The sequence below is a fragment of the Chelmon rostratus genome, chromosome 22, assembly GCF_017976325.1.
Source record: "Chelmon rostratus isolate fCheRos1 chromosome 22, fCheRos1.pri, whole genome shotgun sequence".
NCBI lineage: Eukaryota > Metazoa > Chordata > Actinopteri > Chaetodontiformes > Chaetodontidae > Chelmon > Chelmon rostratus.
Genome location: NC_055679.1, coordinates 6,210,105 through 6,231,354, shown reverse-complemented (window position 1 = coordinate 6,231,354; position 21,250 = coordinate 6,210,105). Strand labels below are relative to the sequence as shown.

The 21,250-nt window shown below is 43.1% G+C and overlaps 1 protein-coding gene across 1 annotated transcript in view; it reads left to right on the top strand.

Moving 5' to 3' along the window:
- Window positions 1-11,341: 11,341 nt before the first annotated feature.
- LOC121625479 (synapsin-3-like) overlaps window positions 11,342-21,250 on the top strand; it is an 83,340-nt gene continuing 73,431 nt past the window's right edge. Inside the window, exons 1-2 of the mRNA XM_041963568.1 lie at window positions 11,342-11,748; window positions 20,859-20,916. Coding sequence (XP_041819502.1) covers window positions 11,342-11,748; window positions 20,859-20,916 — 465 coding nt within the window. The remainder of the gene's footprint in view (window positions 11,749-20,858; window positions 20,917-21,250) is intronic.

The following is a 21,250-nucleotide window of genomic DNA, read 5'->3' as shown; positions in this document are numbered from 1 at the left end:
GAAAGCAGAATAGCACCATTTGTTTTTTCCACCTATGTCTAATATGATCCACAGGAACGAGCCCTACACGTAGCTGCTTCTCAGTGCTTTAAAGTTGTGCCGCATTGTTGTGGTAATTTGTTAATCTATGTTTCTCACTTGAGAAATTGCATTAAAGCTGCAATTAAACATCATTTTGAGAGGATTTTCTTTCCTTAAACCAGCAATTATTGTTGTTTTTTTTGCATTGATTAGTGCTGCTGGCTGCATTATGTTCAAGTTGATCAGCTAAAGTGCATCATTGATGTGGTATCATGGTCCAGCTGTGGCGACATTTCAGTTGTGTCTCATGGTGATGTAAATGAGAAAACACAGTCTTTTATAAAAATTAAATTAAGAAATACATTTCAATTTCAGAGGCAATAAAGCAAAAAAAGAAGCCTTACATAGTAGAATATTATGATTTTTTTTTAAATTCGATTTATTTTTTCCTGTTTCACATTTTATTCCCTTTTGCATCACTTAAAGATGCTCCCTCAAGTTCCCCGCTGGCCAATGAGCTTCGTGGATCGACTGCGGTAATAAATCCACTACACCCCTCACGTTCCCGGCATGCATTGTGGAGAGAGAGAGAGAGAGAGAGAGAGAAAGAGAGAGAGAGAGAGAGAGAGAGAGAGAGAGAGAGAGAGAGAGAGAGAGAGAGAGAGAGAGAGTGGGGGGCTTGGCTGGGAGGCTGAGGAGGACCGTGGACCTGAGCGCAGAAGAAGAAGCAGCAGCATCACAAGAAGAAGAAGAAGAGGAGGAGGAAGAGTCATCAACCGACACTTGCTCGCCACTGACAACCGCTCAGGTAAATTATGTGCGCATTTCTTCCAGGCGTCATTCCCGCGGTTTGTCTCCAGTGTTTGCCTCCGCGTGTGGGCTCCCTGCTGCCGGCTGCTTCACATAATGAAGCTGATATTTTCCGTTTTTTTGTTGTTGTTGTTCTCATTATTGTCACTGTTCCTCGGATGAGACGGGCTTTGCCGGTGTTTCTGCTGTGTCAGGCTGATTTGAAGGGCTCGACAGCTTGGTGATGTACTACAGTAGCTTTTGTGCAGGGATTCCCTCAGCCATGTCTCCGCAGCCTCCAGTCCAGTCACTCCTCCGCTCAGCGCTCCGCCGGGGGAGGGAGGTGGGGAGGCTGGGGGGATCCATTTCATGACTGTGACCGGGGGAGACGGTGGATTATAAAAGTCGGTTTGCTCGCATTTTGAGATTCGTGTGTGTGTCCTTACTGATGCAGGAAAGCACTTTTAGCCCTCATGTTTCTCTCTGAGCTAATTGCTTTGCCTGAGGCTACTGATTAGCCTTATTTTACAAAGTGCACCCAAACAGAACAACGCATAATATCATACGCAGTAATTTAAACAATAACCCTCTTAATATTAGAAAACTATATGCCACCCCGTTTGTAAGCTAATTTACCAATTTTCTTGTTTTAATTGATTTCTAAGATAACTAGGGTTTATTAGGGCCACTTATAAACAAACTATTAGCATAAATTTGACATAGCATCACCTTTTAAGTGGACTGTTAGCAAACAGTTGCCTGCGTACACATCTATTAGATACGGAGCAACGTTAGCCTGGCAAAAAATAAAAAAAACATATATAATATATAAATATAATAACATATAAATTTCACTCTCTTTATAGCTCTGTTTTGTTCTCCACTTATTCCTGTGAAAAATGGCGCTTTAGTGGCTAAGTGCTCCATTCTGTTCACTAGCTTGTTGCTAACTTTGGCTGCTTTGTTTGCTGGTGTTGCTGTCAGTCAAATCTGATCAAACCACACCCACACAGTCCTGATGGAGCAGATTAATTGAGGAATTGGGGGCTTTTCTGAGCAGGTACTTAATGTCGTAGGGAAAAATCTAACATGAAACATCATCTTCAGGGGCTGTACGTGTTGCGTACAAACATACGGATTTACTGTAATTTCATTTTTAGCTCTACCTCCGTCTACGGAGGGTGCAGTGTCACAGTTCAGCTCAGAATATTGATGATAATGACACCATATTGTCAAATAAACACCATGAAATATTTATCAGGCAATCATGAGACAGGCACAAGTGTTGCCTCCATAACCAGTTATCTATTTTGTCTCTCAACAGATGCTCCTCAGCATGAAAGGCTGCCTGCAGCCACTAATGATCCCCCCCTTTTTTTTTCTGGCGAAATGATAAATTGCAAAATAGCAGTGACCTTTCTGTTCTTAATTAGCTGGTTCGCTGCTTCTCGGTGTGCACCAAACATCATGGAGGAAAGTGTCCAGTTTGTGATGGGAGGAGACTGCAGGAAACAAGTTGGAGTAATGTGGGGGCTGGTTTGTTCTGAATGGAGCTTTGAATCAATATGCTGCTGATGCAGTTTATATGGAAATGATTCATCAACAACCTGTTAGTCATAACTTAGATATGAATGGATGATGTATTGTATTAAGTAGTGCTATAGTGTTGTTTTGTAGTGCTGAATGGCAACATTGTGTTGTTCAGTGTCTTTAGAAATCTTGCATTTTTGCATGAGTTATGAAGCTTCTTTATTTGGTTCAACCATTGAATGATGTCCAGGGAACTCCTCAGCTGAGAGAGGTTGTCGCTTTCAAGGTTTCTTGACATTTGTTCTGAGTGCACCTGTCTCATCTCTGGAGTAGTCTGCACAGGGAGAAAGAAAGGTTGCCTCTTCCTCCCGCCTCATTGTCTGTGTGTGGATATTAACGTGGCGTCTGCAGTGAGAAGGGCGGTGAGGTCACTGCGTGGTGACTCGGCCGTGACTCCTCGCCTCACCAGCTCGTCGCTGCTGCTGCTGCAGACGCTCTCGCGCTGAGCTGAGACTGTGGCGTCGCTGAGCACATTCTGTCACTGCAGTCGTCAAGGTTCACAGTTCGAGGATGACTTTCTCATTCCTGCTGGGCGATTATGTGAGTGCAGAAAGCAGCAAGACTCTCAGATTAGGTTTCAAGAAGTATTGTTTGTAATTTATATTGTAAATTGATCTGTGTGCAAAGTATTGTCATCACAATTATGTCCCCATTATCTTATTACGTCTCATCTGGTTGGACTTTTCCTTTTTGAAAAGACCTGGAAAGAGTCAGTCTAAAATAGAAGCAGTGTACTGAAAGCATTTCACAGTGTGTTTGCATTTTAAAGCACTGAAATCAACAGCCTAAGCCTAATAGTGTCCTCACAATCTGCCATTGTACAAGTTTTGCAATGGCTGATTAACATAAAGCAGCAGGCTTCTACATAACTACCACAACAACTAAACACCAACTTTTCTGTAGCTGTCTCGCCACAGCAGAAGCGACAGCACGCAGGAAGTTCATGATTTTAGCTTTGAATTGAAACCAGCAACAGCCATTAATGAATTCTGAGATCGTGTTACGTGAGTCTGATACGGTGGGTGTTTCTTGCGGATCATATTGTTGGAAGAACAGGCAAGAAAAGATGCAGCAAAGCTTCATTTTCTCTTCACATTTTCTTTGTTTGATTGTAATTGCGTCCCTTGCTTCCCTGACCAGTTGCGGTGAGTTAATCAGCCTTAAACAATTTCATTAGGCTGGGATTCATTCATGCTCTAAATTGTGATTAAGTTTTGGAGAAAATGCTGAATATACTGCGTTTTCCATGAAATTTTTGACCATTGGCACAAAATGGACTATAGTTGTTTGTAGATGATGCTGATCTAGTTTATTCCACTTCTGCATACACTGAAGATAAGTGTGGCTAGTTTAAAAAATAACTGATTACGAACAGTAAATCAGTAGATAGTAAATCCCAGAAATTGCTACCAACATGCTGGTCCAGTGTTGGTTTTGGTTACCCTTATTGAGGGAACTGAAAAAAAAAACATGTTACCCAAATCACAATCTTCTCCTTTTAATGGCACATGTTAAAAACTGTTTCACTGAGTAGAAATATGTAACAAAATGCAGAAAGTTTTCACATGCCATCTTTCTGTACACAGGATGTTACAAATTTGATATAGATGCATGAGTCCTTCATTCATTCAGGACTGGAGCCTTAATGTCAAGATCATTAATATATGATGTTAGTTTTTAGAGTAAAGCTCTTTTTTTCATGGGACTTTTAGCCTCGTAGTGCACACCTCATAGCAACAATAAGAAGGTGGCAGAGTGCCAGACACACAGTGATGAGTCATGTTACCATCGCTGTTCCCTGAAAAGTAGGAGCAGAGTGTTACTTAGTTGGGCTCCTGCACCACATGTAGGATCACAAGTAAAATAAGGAGCGGGTTGCTAAGCGACTGTAGAAACACTAACTCATCTGATGCTGCAAAACGGATTGTTTTGTTGCAAAGTACAATGAACGTGTAGGAATTTGTAGAGCGATGGTGCTCAGTGGTGATCAGTAGCATGTACAACCCTACATACAGTATATACAAGAAAGGAGTTAATTTCTCTACACATTCATGCTAATTTATGTCCGAACAAAGTCTCAGGTAATAGAAATAAGGCAAAGATACAAAAAGCTGCACATGAAACAACTTGCTTTGCACTAATACTTAACTAATGCTGTAACTTTACTCGCTGTGATAAACTGATCAGAAGCTAGTTCTAGTTTTAGCTTCACAAACATTAAATTGCCCGAGTTAAATGCAATGAAATGATGTGAAGATGTTAACAAGATTTAATACCCATTTACACCTCATGTTAAAATGAGATCTGTATCTGGATACGTTATCCGGATAATAAATGATCCGATATCACCTTTGCGTTTACAGCTGATATTTTCAGTGTGTTCTCATTATCCTCACCGATATCGTATTGTATGCCTTGTTAACAGCAGATCAGCTGCACAGATGGTTGCAGGACACAGCGTTACTGTATATCATTCATTCTTCCTGCGGTTCTGCTGAATGATGTATCTTTTGGCTCTTTGATGGCACAGAATAGTTGCATCATCAGTAACTGAGGGTGCGCCTCTTTTAGCCTTCTGGCTCGCTCGCGCTTTAAATCTGAACAACAGCAACCTCTATTTTATGTTGGCTAAAGTGAAACATCACTGCATGTTGTACAGATTGATCTGAATCAGATCCGCATGCAGTGTGAGCCAGACTACCTCCAGATGTAGTCACGCAGGTCAGGTCGCACACCGATCACAATGGATTTACACCTCGTGTTAACATGCCTTTTTTATAAAGTCTGGACACAGATTCCATTTTAATACCAGCTGTAAATGGGGTCTGAGAGTCTACAGCCATGCTAGTAACTCTTTGAGGCTGTGTTAAGGCACAGTAGTGCTTTGAACTAAATGCAAACATTAGCATGCTAACACTTGTTCATCATCTTAGTTTAGTGTGCTAGCATGCAAGCTGAGGCTGGTGGGAATCTCTTATTTTTGCCAGTGTTCATAAACCAAAATATTGGACAAAGTGATGGTACGAAATGAGAAGTCAGCCAGGCATGATGGCATGAATGTTTGTATCTAATTTCATAGCAATCCATCCAATAGTTGTTGACACATTTCACTTAAAACCAAAAAATGATGGTGGCACAAGAGGAAAAGTCCCTCTGGGGACCATGAATGTAGAACATTTCATGGCAGTCCTTTCAAAAGTGAACTGGATTGAGTTAATAGTTGAGATATTTCTCTCTGGACCAAAGTGGTGAAGTGACAAACTGATACTGCCATCCCAAGAACGACTACCATGGCCCAAAAACTCGGAAGAACAGGTAAAATTAGGCCTACGCTAAAAAGTAATTTTAACTCATAGTCTTACTAAGAAAAATAAGCTTACTGACAGTCCATGATAAACTAACCAGAGGCTGTTTCAGTTTTGCAAACATTTCTAAAAGGCATAAATAATCTCTTTAGTTGAGCTCAGTCTTGGTCTCAAATGCCAAAAAAGGCAAGAAGCTGAAGCTGATACGAAGCCTCACAGTCTCATTTGACTGAAACATAACTATTAATCTTAAATCCAACTGAAGGCAGGGGGAAGCATTGGACAAGAACAGAAACAGAACAATGATTTCATTAGTCTTAGAGCCTGGAGCCAGGATGGAATTACAAAAGAGGAAAGGGAAATAACAAATTGAAAATGGCCTGAAGAGCATGCATTGGGTCAGTCTACTTATTAGGTTTATATATTTCGAGAGTGGAGATTTTGGGCCATTGTGATGTTGGATGAAAGTTAAGGCCTGATGGCCTGATGGCCTGATGGTGGCCCTAAAGGGGAGGACAGGAAGTCCTAAAAAATCGGTATCAGTCTCAGGTATTTAGACCACGTCATTCCGAAGTGGTCAGTAGCTGTGGAGATATCTTGCTCTGGACCTGGAAGTGTTGGACAGATGCACAGCTGGACCAACATCAGTGAACAAAAAAACAATGAATAGAAAATACTGCAGGATAGTGACTCTCATGAACATCCATCCAGCAGCGAGTCACACACATACATTATAATCCCCAGAATGCCTTGGGGCAGATTTAACACCACCTCCCATGCCAGCGTGTGGTCCCTCTGCTGTCCCACCTCTCTTTAATTTCATTTTCCTGACTTTGAAGCAGGTCCGGCGACCCTCTGCTCTAACTGGTTCCACCCCCGACCCCCCAGCTCAGTCTGTCATGAATAATAAAAGCCGTGTTCGAGTGCTCGTGGTGACACGCTGCACAGCAGACACACACTGATCCTGTTAAGCTCGTTACAGTTTACCAGTGTTGGACAATGACTGTGTGTTAGTGTCTTCGTGTGGGCTGTCAGGAGCCTGAGCATGGGTGCTAAAGCCAGTTATCATTTTATATTAACATTTAAACTTCATTAAATACTAAACATAACGTCATAAAACGGTGAGATGAGGGTTTTTAAAAGCTATCAGATTTCACATTTCGGAGCCTTTTTTATCTGTCTCCTGCCTTCATTTTGCATTTAGATCAAGTTTCAAGTTCTTTATTTGTCATATGCACAACAATTACAAGAGAGCAGTCACTGGCAATGAAATTCTTGTTCTCAGGCACCCTCCAACATGCTCATGCAGTATGTATAAAAAAGAAAATTATGCAAGCAGATGAAAAATGAATCTAAGACAAAAGACATAAAGTAGTGCAGAAGTTAAAAAATACGAATAAAGTATTGAGAAATAAAATAGAATATGAAATAGAGTATAATGCTGTGGTATACTGGTGTGCAGTCCTGAGCTGCAACATTTTGGCTAGTCTCTATAAACAGATGCATACAAACGCAAATACATTTTAAAAAAGCTAATTAAAAGCTAAATTGTTGTCAAACGCTAGCCGATGGTTACCTGGATACAGCCAAAGCCTGTTAACGTTTGGTCAGTACTACTCAGGCTCCAAATGAAAACCAGCTTCTGATACCAAAATCGCTTCCACATTCTGCATTCAAATGCAGATATCTGTTCATAGAGACTGTGGACGGATACTAACAGGATGTAGACTGGTATTGCACACACATTCATATGAATACGCTTACAGTTTGTAAATAGTCGTAAAATAAATATGCATGTATACTGTGATGTGTGCATTTATAAGCAGGTGAAATATATGTATATATACTATATACTAACAGATTTATTAATGACTTGAGGGCTCAGGAGTTCAACTGTCTTGTGGCCTGTGGGATGAAGCCTGAGCCTGGCGGTGCGAGACCAGATGCCACGGTCCCGTCTGTTAGACGGCAGCAGGCAAAACAGTGTGTGGCAGGGGTGACTGCGGTCCTTGATGATCCCGCTGGCCTTCGTCGCACACCCCCAGGGTGTAGAGGTCCTCCATGGATGGCAGCTTCATCCTAGTGATGAGCTGATCTGTTTTCACCACCAGGATGGACCCATAGAAGTTGCAGAGTATCTGCAGATTAATAGGAAGAATTCTATTTTATTCTATTTCCATTTTTATTCAGACTGTGAGACAGTATTTACAAGATGTTGGTACATGGAATGATTATTAAGGAACGCATCTTTCATCCAGAAGTAACCCTTGAGTACCTTCTTATCTCAGCGTCTGGTGTGTTTGCTGGTATTTGAAAGCACATGTTGGTCATTATTGCAGAACTCAGACATGCGGGGTAGGAAACAGGAACGCGACATTGTCAGATAAGATGGAACGGCACGACTGCGCGTCCTTAATAATTAGTTGACAGTTCTAACGGGATCTGGTGTGTAAATTCACAGGACAGACTTTCAGAATATGTGATAGAGTTGACAGATTCACAATGAGGATACAAAAAAACCCCCACCAAAAACTGAAGAGCGACACAAGAAAGAAAATGAGACCAACAGGAAGGAAGTGCTCGCTCCCTTAAGATGTATCCTCATGAATTACAAGATATTTAAATATAGAATAAGTAACACATACACTCCGAACACACACTGTGCACCAACAGGGGTTCCAGAGTCTGGTGTGGTATTAGCCTACTCCTCCTCAGCATTATAGAGCAAAGCCTGTAATTACTGCTCAACCAAAGTCACTTCTCCAATATTTCCTTTAAACGTTACTTACTGTACAACGCATCATTCTTCAATTATAGGCTTCTAAAAGGGTGGAGTGCAGTCTGTAAATACTGAGCATCAAATATGATTTGACATAACATCCACATCCTTTCGATTGCTTTTTACAGTTTGCCCCAACAGACTCGTACCACAGTAGGATTACTGAAAGAGCATAAATACAAGGATAACCTGAGGTGTTATTATGGTCCAATTCCTATTTGTATGTCTCTTTCTCTTTCTTAAGAAACTCTTATCCCCAATTTCTGCCACCAGGTCAGCAGTAACAGAGCATGGGGGCTCCCGTGGTTTCCTCCCAGTGTGGCTGTACTCCACAGAGGACTCAGAGGACTCTTTAAGGATTTAATCACGTCGGCTTCGCTCTGGCGCAGAGAGAAAGCAGCTTACTGGCTGTTGAGAAAGTGGGGAATGTGCCAGTGGTGTAAAGATAGTGATTTTCAGCATTTCAGCAGGCAGCTCCTTATCTGTCCAATGGGATCAAGTCGTTACGAAGAGGGCTGAGCTGGCAATCACTGGCCAAGTGACTGTAATTGCCACTGCTTGTTGTTTGCCTTTATTCTGTCTGTTTTCTAGCAATTTTCTATAATTTGACTTAAGCCCTGCCAGCTTGCTCTCTGTAAGAGCTTTGTGGTGGTTGACACATCAGCATACTCCCCAGGGGGAAGCCCCTTCATTCTTTGATAGGATAGGTTGTTCAGCAGCTGGGAGGCATCTTGCATCCCCCATGTTGGTGTTATTCCTTCTAACAGCAAGCATACGCCTTACTGAAATGCCCTTGGGCAAAAAAACTGAATCCCCAAACTCAAGTATTACAAGATTTCTGATAATATTCTACATTTTCTTATCATTAACAAACACCAAGTAAAGATGCATCAGTAACTCATCGGTGAGCCGCACTGGGTGACATGTTATATCACTACCATTAACTTGTATGCTGTTCATGAGAACATATTCACAAGAGCAGCAAATGTGTATTAATCCACTGCTGAAAATAGTTCCCAAGAAATGCCCCCCTTTGCCCAGCTGTTTAAGGAAATTAAATTTTTTTCAAGGGTGTTTGTTTTTGAAGCTGTTAACCTAAATCAATATTTCTTATTACCGCTTGGTTCAGTGATTTCATGCGATGTTAAAAGGGTAAATAGCAGTGACAAAGCCTGAGAATGATCCCGCTCTGCAGTTCCTCTCAGTTCTGCAGAGCATTTTAACGTCTCTCAGTTCATCGTTTTGGGTTCATGCCTCATAACTTCTCAGTCCGGATTCCCTCTGACTGCTCTCGTGAGCCTCCTTTTCTGCAGCAGCAGACAGCCGCTTTCAGCTGAAAGAGCTGTGATGAATCCATTGTACTCTACCTGCTAGCAAACAGCAGGCAAAGTCAGCCACTCGCTAGGGAACAGGCGAACAAAGCGGAGCATTTAGCGGCTAAAGAGCCTGATATTTCCCTGAGGAGCTGGTGGAGATCAAAACACAGCTAAAGTGAAAGTGAATGTTGGACTTCAGTTCGGCAGGTAGCCAAAAATACGACTCCAAATGAATGCTAATTACGCTCCGTGTGTGCTGGATGTGTAAATAGGCAAGTGCATGCTAGCATGTTAGCCACAACAGCCTTATAAGGAGGTAATGGACTTAAGAACCCCCAGCTGAAACTAGTGCAGTCTCATGCACGAGCCTCGCAATAAATCCCACCTTCATTGAGGCTATAAAACAAAAGGTTTGGTGGTGTTGATTTAAGCCTACGGTCATTTTGGAGGCTGTAGCTTGTGATGCTGTTGAATTGTACTGTTATACTGACTAAATGGAGGTGTACTTCCCCCTGTTACCCCGCAATCAGTGCAGTACTGAAAAAAGAAACATTACTCCACTCCTGCTGTCATCAGTGCTGCTGCTAACAATAATACTGCTTTGCACCCTCGATTGAGCTCACAGGTCATGTTCACAGATCTGAGTTTGCTTCCTTGCCGACAGATGCTCAGGCAGAAGCTACAACTTCCTGGTGGTGATCGTCTGACTTCATTAACTTGTCAAGATGAAACATTCGCCCTACATCCTTCACCTCCTGCTGCGGGCTTGTTCGACCCGCCTCCCCCTTAAACTACGAGAACACCGCCACAAACGCCGGGCACATCCGCCCGAGACCTGATGCCTCAATAAGAAATGCGCTTTCATCTCCTCCAAGCTCCATTTACGGCGCAAGTGGCCTCATTTTAATCAGGTTTAAGGGTGTCTTTCCCCCTCCGCGAGTGTGCTTGCTTTGTTGCAGTTTGATAGCTAATCTGTTTGAATGTCTCTCCTCTGCCACGCTGGGTTCCATGTGTTATATAACTGTTTCCTTTCTCCTAGCGGGCTCTATCTCCTTCACAAAGAAATGAGCTGTGAATCACTGCTCCAACTTTGCATCACCACTGCTGTGTCACTGAATTATTTGCCAGCGGTTTCGGTCCCAACCTGCATGGGTAACTTAATCTTATGCAAATCAGGTCTAGCAGCAGGTTTAGCAGATTCATCCTGTAGCTGTGCCACCTCAGTGCACCCTTTCAATATGCAGCAGCTTTTGTTTGGCACCGTCATAAGCTCGACACTTGCACATGAATGTTTTGCAGGTCTGACTCTTCACCTCAGGTCTGATGCTGATTAGTGTGAACATCAGAGAGAGAGAAAAGCTGCGTGTTTAATCATTTACATCTGAACTAAATTTATATGTGCCACAAAATCTGCTCCTGAGGAATATCTACACATGCTGAAGACTGTGAACAGATTCTTCCTTTCTTTGTCTCCTGTGCAGGATTTCAGGCATTCTTCCCCCTCACCTCCTCTGGCCTGACTGACCCACCAGCCCACCGCCATGAACTACCTCCGCCGGCGCCTGTCAGACAGCAGCTTTGTGGCAAACCTCCCCAATGGCTACATGATGGATCTGCAGAGGCCGACCCCTCCAGGTTCATCCACTTCCTCTCCTGCCTCCCCGGCCACAGAGAGGCGGCAGCCCCCGAGCATCCCGAGTCAGACCCAGGGCTCGGGCCCGGCCTCGGGCTCGACGGCGGGCTCAACTTCGGGCCCGGGGAGCTTCCTAAGCTCCTTCTCCAGTGTGGTGAAGAGCGCTCAGATGGCCCAGAACGTCGCCGCCGCTGCACACGCCAAGTCAGCGGCGACGGCTGCTGAAGGAGCCTCGGCAGGAAGCAGCCAACCACCTAAACCTGTAGTACGCAAGCCCAAGATCCTGCTGGTCATCGACGATCAGCACACAGACTGGTGAGTGCAAGTTTCACGGTGTTAACATGTGTGCGGGTAAGTAAACCTGTTCCCACTTGAAAAGACAATGAAGTGATCTGTGAGTTCTTTGTTTTCGAGTGCTCCAGTTCATTTAACGTTCAGCTCCCCTGACAAATCCGCAGTGGATCACCAAAACCAGTGAACATCTTAGCTCACTTGCTATCTTTACCGACTGGAAGTAACATAACTGCAGTTCTGCTACATGAAGCAGAGTAATATCTAGAAAATGAAAGACGACAGTTCAACCTTTTTTTTTTCTAAAGGTAAGTAGGCTATCATTAAACTGAATAAGAAAGCACGTCTTTAAATGCTGCATCTCTGGGCTTTCTTTAGCACAACCTGAGCAGAATCTTCATTACATGCTGCAGTGGCTAATATGTTGCTTTTCAAAGTACGTCATTTGCTTTTTTTTTGCAAAGGTTATATGAGAAGATTGATGGCGCTTTCGTGGCTCATATTAGTATAAAAACTGGAAGCAGGAGGGAACAGGTAGCCTGCTCCTGTTCACACACACACAAACAGAAATGCAGAAATGTGGGATTTGAGGGAGTCACATGCTGGGACCTTCTTGGTGAGACTTAAACAGAAGTGCTCGGAGGACAGATTGTTGTTGGTCGTGTAGCTACAGCACATAACTCCCCTTACAACCACGCACTGTCTTTCCATTTGTCTTTGTGTTGGGCTGACTGGAGGCAACGTATCAGTGTCAGGAAAGCAAATTAGCTATCTAACTCTGTCAGCATATGAAGAAAAATTGTGGCTGAGGTGTGAAAAGTTCACACTCCGTACTTCGCTTGCCTTTGTTTTTCAGCTCCTGCTGAATCAGAAAAGTTCTTGTGGTCGAGTTTTGAAAGGAGTGAGACGTCGTTTATGGTAGACTCGTGCGTCCTTGTGCTCATGCAGCCTGATGCCATTCAGTGCTGGAATAAAGATCGTCATAGTAACAAGACGAAGGTCTTTTGCTCTGGAGATGACAGAAAAATAAATTAGCTTTAATGAGAAGAGATTCGGGGGCAGCACATAAATGCATGTCAGAGGCTGGTATCAGCTGTCCTTTGGTGCACGTTGTGGAGGAATTGATTTCCAGAGCTGCAGTCAAGACGTGCAGCAGCCAGTTTATCATGCCTGTCTTACTGAATCAATAAACCACTCTTCCATTTCATGAATTGTTTTTCTGTTGCCTGAAATTTGCCGGTAAATGGACCTCAGTGCAGCCGTTATTAGCTATTTCCAGCCCTTTGAATTTATCTGCACAATTAGCAGGGATCATTATGTTGCTAAGGCCGTCTGCAGGGAGATCAGGCTGAGGTCTAAAAATGATCACTATATTAAAGCGCCCCACTGACAGCCGAGTCAAAAGCACCAAGATTGCTCTCAATATTCGGTAAAGGCGGGTGGCCTCTTTTCTTTAATCCGTCTGGCTGAAATCCCAGAAGGGCCCGTTCCTCTTCACATCCTGGTGTTTCTGAAACGAGTCCTCAGAGGATCATCCACCCACTGAGGCGTCCAGGCTCACTCCAACTCTCTGAGGGACCTTCCTCGCTCCTCGAGGGAACAGCATGGGTTTCCTTTCACCTAAACAAGCTCAGTTACTTATTTAAAGAGGGAATTAAGGAGGCTTTGACAAGCGCTTGGCTGCTTTTTCTAAGTCATTTTTGTGAAGGACACGGTCACAGCAACACCTGTTTAATATACTGCAATCCACTGCAACAGCCCCGCAATAAATCCCACCTTTGTGAAGTTTTTCATGTTCAGTTTTTGTTTTTGTGTTCAGAGACTGACTAAAAGGTGTTCTGTGGTCATTTCCACAGCCATAGTTTGTGGTAATGTATTTGATTGCATTGTACTCTAATTCCATGGTGTCATGTGCACTGATGCTTTAACATAGATTATATTCTCAGCATATTTTAGTATACAGTGTATTTTTTGCACAATATATTTAAAGTAGTTGGAGTGGTGGGTATCTTATTTTCCTGAAGAGCTTCTTCATTTTACATTCATTTATTTTCATTCGTCACTTATTTCTTTTTGGTGAATATACATTGATTGATGTCAGCCTCCAAAGGTTACTTACTGAGAGGAAGGTTACTTTCTCATAAATCTGAGATCAAAGGAACGGTACATATAAAATCATCCTTGGAATATAAATGTTTCGGTCTTTACTAAACATAGGATTAATACTCATTGTAGTGAAACCCCACGTCCCCTCCAATAAAGCCAAATCTTTGAGATTGATATGCATTTTCAAATAAATCAAGATCTTTTTTCAGATCAGAGGAAATTAAATTTATTTGCTTTGCAGCTCAGCCTGTTTCTTTTCTGGCCACAGAGGGGCACTGCCGCTCAACTTCAGCTTCACGGAGAGCTGCTCCTCACTTCTCCTCCAGGTTTGATATTTCCGTGCAGAAGTGAAGGGCCTGGGCCAGCAGAGGGTGATGTGTGACAGCCTCTGAGATTTATATGAGACACTCTTCCTCTGCTGCTGTACTCATCAACACTTCCAGATGTTCTGTCATCAACAGCGGCTCTTCTCAGTCAGAGCAGGATATCAGTCACAAACACAGACTGAATTAATCACGCTGAAATTGTTCTCATATAAGTGCATGTTAATTTGCATGAAGACACATTTTTAGGCTTGATCTTGTAGTTAAATATGACAGGGAACCGAGTCCCGTCTCTGCCTACAGAGCTGTGCTGTTTGTCCTTTTTAACTAGACGGTCCAGTTTGTTAAATTAAAGGGATCTATTGGCAGCATGTGACAGAAATGTAATATAATATCAGACTTTTTAATTATTGTGTATAATGTGTATAATCAGCTGAAAACAAGAATTGTTGTGTTTTTGTTAGCTCTTTATACTTACAGAGGTAGAGTCCACCATGTTGCACCGCCATGTTTTTTTTATTCAGAAGCCCAGAATGGACAAAAAACCCTGACACGAGAGAGCACCGTTTGCATTTTTTGTGAGCGTCGTGGCCATCGTCGGTTCTCCTACGCACTTTGAAAGGGAGAAGTGAGGTGAGGGGTATTCAGTTGGTTGCAATCCGCAACCTCACCACTAGATGCCACCAAATACCACACACTAGTCTTTTAAATCTTCCCACGGGAAGAGACTTGGAAGATAGAGCTCTGGGGGGCAGTTATGATACTTTAGCTCAATTGCAGCGATTTGCATCAGAAATCTCACTCTCTGAGTTATAACTCACTCAAATCTGAACAAAGAGGTATGATACACATATTTTTTAAAATTCAGTGTGACTTCAGTCCAATTCATATATTCATTCATATAATCAGAGGACCACTTCAGTGTCTCTTGACAACAACATAAAAGAAGGTCTGCAGCAGATTATGCACGTTTGCTCTGCATTAACCCTCCCTGTGGTGGTTTTGAACCAAAATATCACTGACAAATGTTAGCTGTTAGCGCCTGTGATGCTGCTTATGTTTAAGATAAGATGGCAACAGCGCTGAGGTCAAAACTCATAACTTTTGCCTCCAGGTCATTTCAACAAGCATAAAAAGTGACTCTAAAGATGAGACCTTTCACTGTTAACTAGAGCGTTACACAGACATGTCATTGAGTCTCCGAGGCCACTTCAAAAGGCGCAGGTAGAGCATGTAGCAGCAGCTTAACAGTTAAAGCTCGGCCGCCTGAGACAAGTACAAGTCGTAAAAAAAAGACCAAATATTTGGCTGCTGCTTTGGCAACGTGTCCGTGTCACAGTGTTGACTTTTAGGACAATGTGAAACCTGCTTTTAGGCAGCTGAGTCCTGATGCTGAATCATGCAACGTGAGGAAATAGGCAAGCTGTATGCTGCTTTGCCGTTGAAATCTCTGTCCAGTCATGATAAAAGTTTCAACCACACTGGTCAGATTTCCAGTTTTCTTGACGGCCCTGTAGTGATTCCAGATGTAATCTTTTTCCTTATTTTTTAAGCCACCATGTGGTGTTCCTCGAGTCCTCCAGCAGTCACTCTGTGCACAGATGTGCTGTGTTTTTCATGCATTTCCATAAATCAACATTGATCTTATCCCATCTGTGGCCACTGGTTTATCTGGGGCCACAGCAGCCAACAGAACTGTTTTATCTGGAGGAAAAACTGATAGACAGCCAAAGCCACAGCACAACTTCACTCGGTCGCGTTGGCAAATGTCCACCAGATAAGTAATCACATTAAACTGCAGCCATCCACCACTGCCTACTCTCTCTGCAGCATCCAAGGCAACCACACAGCTATAGCTGGTGTGTTGCAAATGTGCAAACTCAATATTTTTCTTCAAACATCATATTATATCAGCAAAAATATGAAACAAAATCCACCCAAAACCCAATTTCCAAATGACTCCAGTCTCATTTCAGTCAATGCAGTTTGATGAAAAGCCAACACATGCAAGAGACACTGATCTGCTAACAGAAACTCTCCTGCTGTGATTCAAATCATCGATTTAAACCTGCATTCATTGATTGTTTTGGCCACTTGAAGACACAACAAGCTGTAAACGGACACTGATATGCAGTATTATCACCTCTATAAAGTTGTTACAGCGAATGTGTTAGAAAACAGTTGCTTATGTTACACATCCAGCAGACGCAGAGCCACATTAGCATTTGTCTGGAGTTGTATTTCTAGCCACCTGATGAATGTATATAAGAATGTCCACTATTCACTCTCCTTTTAGCTCCACCAAATCCCAAGGGAAATATGTGGCTCTTTTGTAGCTGCTAAATGCTCCAGGTTGCATAGAGTTGTTTAATCAGAGTTTTTTTTACAGAAAACAACTGCTGTGGGAATTACACCAAGAGAGTAGGAAAAAAGTGCTGTGCACCCTGGCTTAACTTTTGCTATGATACAGGACCAGTTACTCGTCTGATCGCACAGTCTTTCTGAATTGTCCCGACGCAAAGGCAGAGTGAAGGTATGGCAGTGGAGGGCGAGGGTGTCCGTCCATCCATCGCTCCCTGTCTTGTGGTTGAATTTCCTCTTGGGCATTCCAGCAGAGAGGCTGAGGTCTCTGGGGAAACGCTGCTCTGTCCTGACAGGCTTGGCCTCAAGCAATGACTGATGCACAATAGCGGTACACAACACTGAGGCAAAGTCTCCGAGAGCATCACCGCCACCACCGACAATCCCTCCCTTTCTGCCTCTATCTCTGTCTCCCTCTCTCTCTCCCTCTCTTAGGCTGGCATCTCAGACACTTTGCCAAGAAGCTGTCGGCCTGTTTGCACTGTGTTCTGAATGATGTGAGCATCTGATTGCTCAATTCAGCACCAGCTCTGGCAAAGTGTGAGCTTCTTCATGTTCGTAGCGGAGTACTATGAGATCCTCTTCTTGCCCTGAGCAATATGACGATGGTTTTATTTTCATGTTTCGTCTAAAAAAAAAGCGAGGAGCCCACACACTGCTGAAGATCTCAGAGCAGAAAGAAGCAGAACATTTTGGGGCCAAAGTTTACTAAGTGCAAACCAGCTGCAGGCCAACATTACGTAGTACCAGAACTGTTTTTCAAAAAGTGCTTAAAAGGCAAAGACAGTAATGCAATTAATCAGGACAACTTAGTCCCATTCCCTCCCGTGTCTCTAGCCGTGTCTTTTCATTAGTGTCTGAAGGTCTGTAAATCATGACATCCCACACATCTCTGGGCAGATTTTGATGAAAATGAGAAAGAGTGGTACAATGTTGTGGTTATGTTATGTTATCCTCAGCCTCATTTTTGAAGCTAGCTAGTGAACACATCAGATGTCAGATATTTTCCCATGAAATTGATGAAGACCAAAAACAGAGCTAAAAGAGCACTTACGTTTGTCAGGTGGTCACAAATTCACGATTTATGGCCTCAACAGGGAATAACTACACTACTACTCAGATTATGATACTGCTTGAACCTGTTCCTGTTACTGGGAACCTTGCATCCTTCGTGGAAGAAAACACGAGCTAAACCAACACACGGGGAATTAAATCTTCATGTAAAAATATGTGTCCAGCATAGGAAATCTCCTTTGTAAACACAGCAGTGTTAGCCCAGCATCGAGTTTAGCGGAGTGGATACAAATAGAAGCAGGGATAACTGTAGAAACACCCTGGAGGGGCAGTCGGTTTTGTACACATACTGTACATGACTCATACGCTTCCTATTAGTGGTACACAAAAGAAGGAACATATTCTCATGGTTAAAAAAAAGGAATTAGCTGCATGTTGTTTATGTAGCGGGTGTGTGCACGGCTGGGAGAGGGAGAGCCCAGGCCTTTGCGGAGCTGAATGTTTACGTTTGAACGCATATAAAGCGGTCGTTCAAGCCAGAGAGCCCAGCGGCCTGTAAATTAAATTGATCACTCGGCGTGACGACATGTTTTGCAAAACCTCCAAACGCATACCAGTCATTTTTAGGCGGTGAGCCTGCAGGTCCAGCCCCACGCTCTGTGGCGGTGGTGGTCCAGGGTGACAGGGGGCACTGCCTGTCGAGTATGTAGGTCAGCCACGCTGAAGATTCACGGCTTCCAAAATTACAGAGAATGAGACAGTCCAAAACTTTGAAGTCCAACAGCTGGGAGATGTTAAGAGCGAGATCCCCCTCAGTGGCCGTAATGAACCTTAATGAACGAGCCTAAAAGGACAGATGTAGGGGGATGAAAAACAAAGAGGCGGACATGGAGAAGACGAGCGGAGGAGGATTTGAGGCTTTGTTTGGTGAGAGTCTCTGAGAAAAACGCCGCAAAAGGAAAATGTGTTTTGGTGTGAGTAGGTCGAGAGGCACTCTAAATCCCCAACAGCCTGTCCCAGTAACCGAAGGCCTCCAGCATGTAGCCTAGATCCTCAGCTACACACAGCTCCAGCCTGAAGCCCTCGACAGATTGTTAACTGTCCCACGCCTGCGAGGGGTGAGAGTTCAGAGCTTAGACCCACAGAGCACTGGGACGCATCATGGCTAAAAATAACTGCATGTGCGTTCAAGAATCAGAAATCCACAAGTGGAAAGGGCCCTCCATTTTTACATACATCAGTCAAATAAGAGCAGGTATGTATGTTTAGTCGTCATGTTTCTACAACTTGAGACCGTAAGCCCTGTTGCACCATGTCATCGAAAACTCTGAAAGCTTCAGCTCAGTTATCACATCACACTCTGTTTTATGCCCTGAAGCATAAATCCCTGGGCTGTGTGCTAGTACTGGGTCTTAGCAGATTGCCACTGGGCCGTAAGGAAACAATCTGATTGGCCAAAAAAAGCTGAATACTAATTACATAGCTTGCATGATTTGTGCAGTAATGACCATTATCTTGGCTTTGTCTCTGTGTGCTGCGTCATTTCTTCATCACCCAATTCAATCTGCAAGTCCTACGCCATGTTAGCATTGCACCTGGCTAACATGAGCAAAAAGCAAAACGTTTAAGGGTTTCTTTTGGAGAGAGTTGGGTAACACTGACAATACAAAACGGTCTGTGGTGCGAAAACAGTCGGGAACCTCTGTTGTAAAGCAATTCATTTTGGGTTGGATCCTACAAAGTCCGCAATTTTAGGCTGAATGGGTCATAATGGGCCAAAAAGACCAATCACCAAATACAGCACCAAGAAGACCGTGGTGCAGGTTTGTAAGGGGAACACAGATCTTACAAATAAAGTTCAGTTTTAGTCATCCTGCAAAGTGCTGTTCAGACTGCGAAAACAGTCGTTTAATGTCTTCTTCGGAGAGAGATTTACATGATCTGTGCTTGGCTTGGAAAACTGCAAATTTGTAACAGTAATCCTGCATTGCAAACTGAGGGCGCTAAGTTTAGAATACATCAGCAGGCAGAAGACGTGAGTTGTGCTGTGGAAAATGTGAAATCCAGTGTTTCTGGAACTTGACTCGCAGGGAATAGAAGTCTGGATATCTCTGCATCTCAAGTTTTGAGCGAGAAGAGAAGAAGAAATGTGTGCCCAAAGACGATCGTGCCCGGATGGAGTTGAGGACATCGCAAGTTTAATTGAGCGACGTGTGCTTAAATGAACCAAATGTAAGCAACAACAGTGTCAGCTTTCCACTGTGGTTTTTCTGTATACAAAGTCCAGCTTTAAATAGCACAGTGAGTCCACATGTCTCAGAAACACTGCAGATCTGATGGTTCGGGAGATAACTCTTCAGGTTTGCAGGTTCCGATGGAAACAAGTCCGTCAGCGCTGGATGATTCCTGTGTTTTTTCCATGTGATCGTCAGATGGCTCCTAAACTTTAGAGCAGTAACACCAACGGAAATACCAGTTAAAGACCTGTTCCAATAAAAATCAAGTTTTTAACCTTCACATGTCCATGGGATGTTTTTCATGTGCTACAAAACATATTAGAAGTGAAAGAACATGGCTAAATTAATTCTGTATTACCACTTGCAATTGTGTAGCATACAGTAGCTTGCAAAACACAAAACAAGCAGAGGTGTGTGTTTGGTGAGCAGGTACACTGGAGCTGCAGGTGAGCGGCGTGGGTGGAGATAGAGGCTGGGACTGCTTAGAACTGTGCATACTAAATGAAGGCAAAGGTGTAGAGTTACATCCAAGCCATTTTACAGCGTGAAGGGATTTTTTTCATGGAGATTTTAGGAGTTCAATCAATGCCCTCAGAGTAACTTTTTAAATGTCGCCACGGACGTTTAGTTTCACCTCGACCACAACTGTCTGCCACACACACCCAGACACACCGGGACCGCCCTTCCATCAGCGAGTTCTCTTTATTAAAAGCACTGCATTTCACTCGTTACCCTTTGCCGAGAGATTCTGTTTACTTGAAGCCCTACAAGGTCAGATTCCGTAATTATGGAAAATATGAGTCATTATTTTGCCCGCTCACAAGGTACTTTGGAGGGTCTGTTGAAATTTAAGCTGTCCTTCAATCAAATAAACAAAGGATATTTTAAGGTTGTTTTGACTGTGAGGAGTTGGTACTGTTGCTTCAGGGGAGGAATACACATGTTGAAGTACACATAAAATAAAGACAGACAAATCACAAATTTACACAGTTTCATTTTTCTCTGTTGTAGAAATGTCATATCTGCAGATAATTAATCAACTGTACACACAAACAAAGCAGTTCCTTGACACTTGTTTTCTGTTTCTATGCAGGGCGAAGTATTTTCGTGGTAAGAAGCTCAACGGAGAGTACGAGATCCGGGTGGAGCAGGTATGGTGGATGGACATACATAAATTCTGCCTTTTGACACTTTGTCTCCAAGATTTAAAAGAGCAAATCGATACCACCGTGTCTCTCAGTGTCTGTTCTTTAAGTGTGGAGCAAATATCCAGGAGGTGATGAGCACGGCAGCAGGATTATGGCTATATTACACACAGTATGCATAGAAATATGTGTCTAGACATAACAGCATTTACAGTGTGTAGATAACATCTAATTTACCTCGGATAACTTCAGCTGTACATCTGCAAGCCATTGTTGAGGCTGGAGCTGTCTTTGAAATGGATGGTGGGTTTTTATGAGAGAAGGAAAGAGAGACCACAAA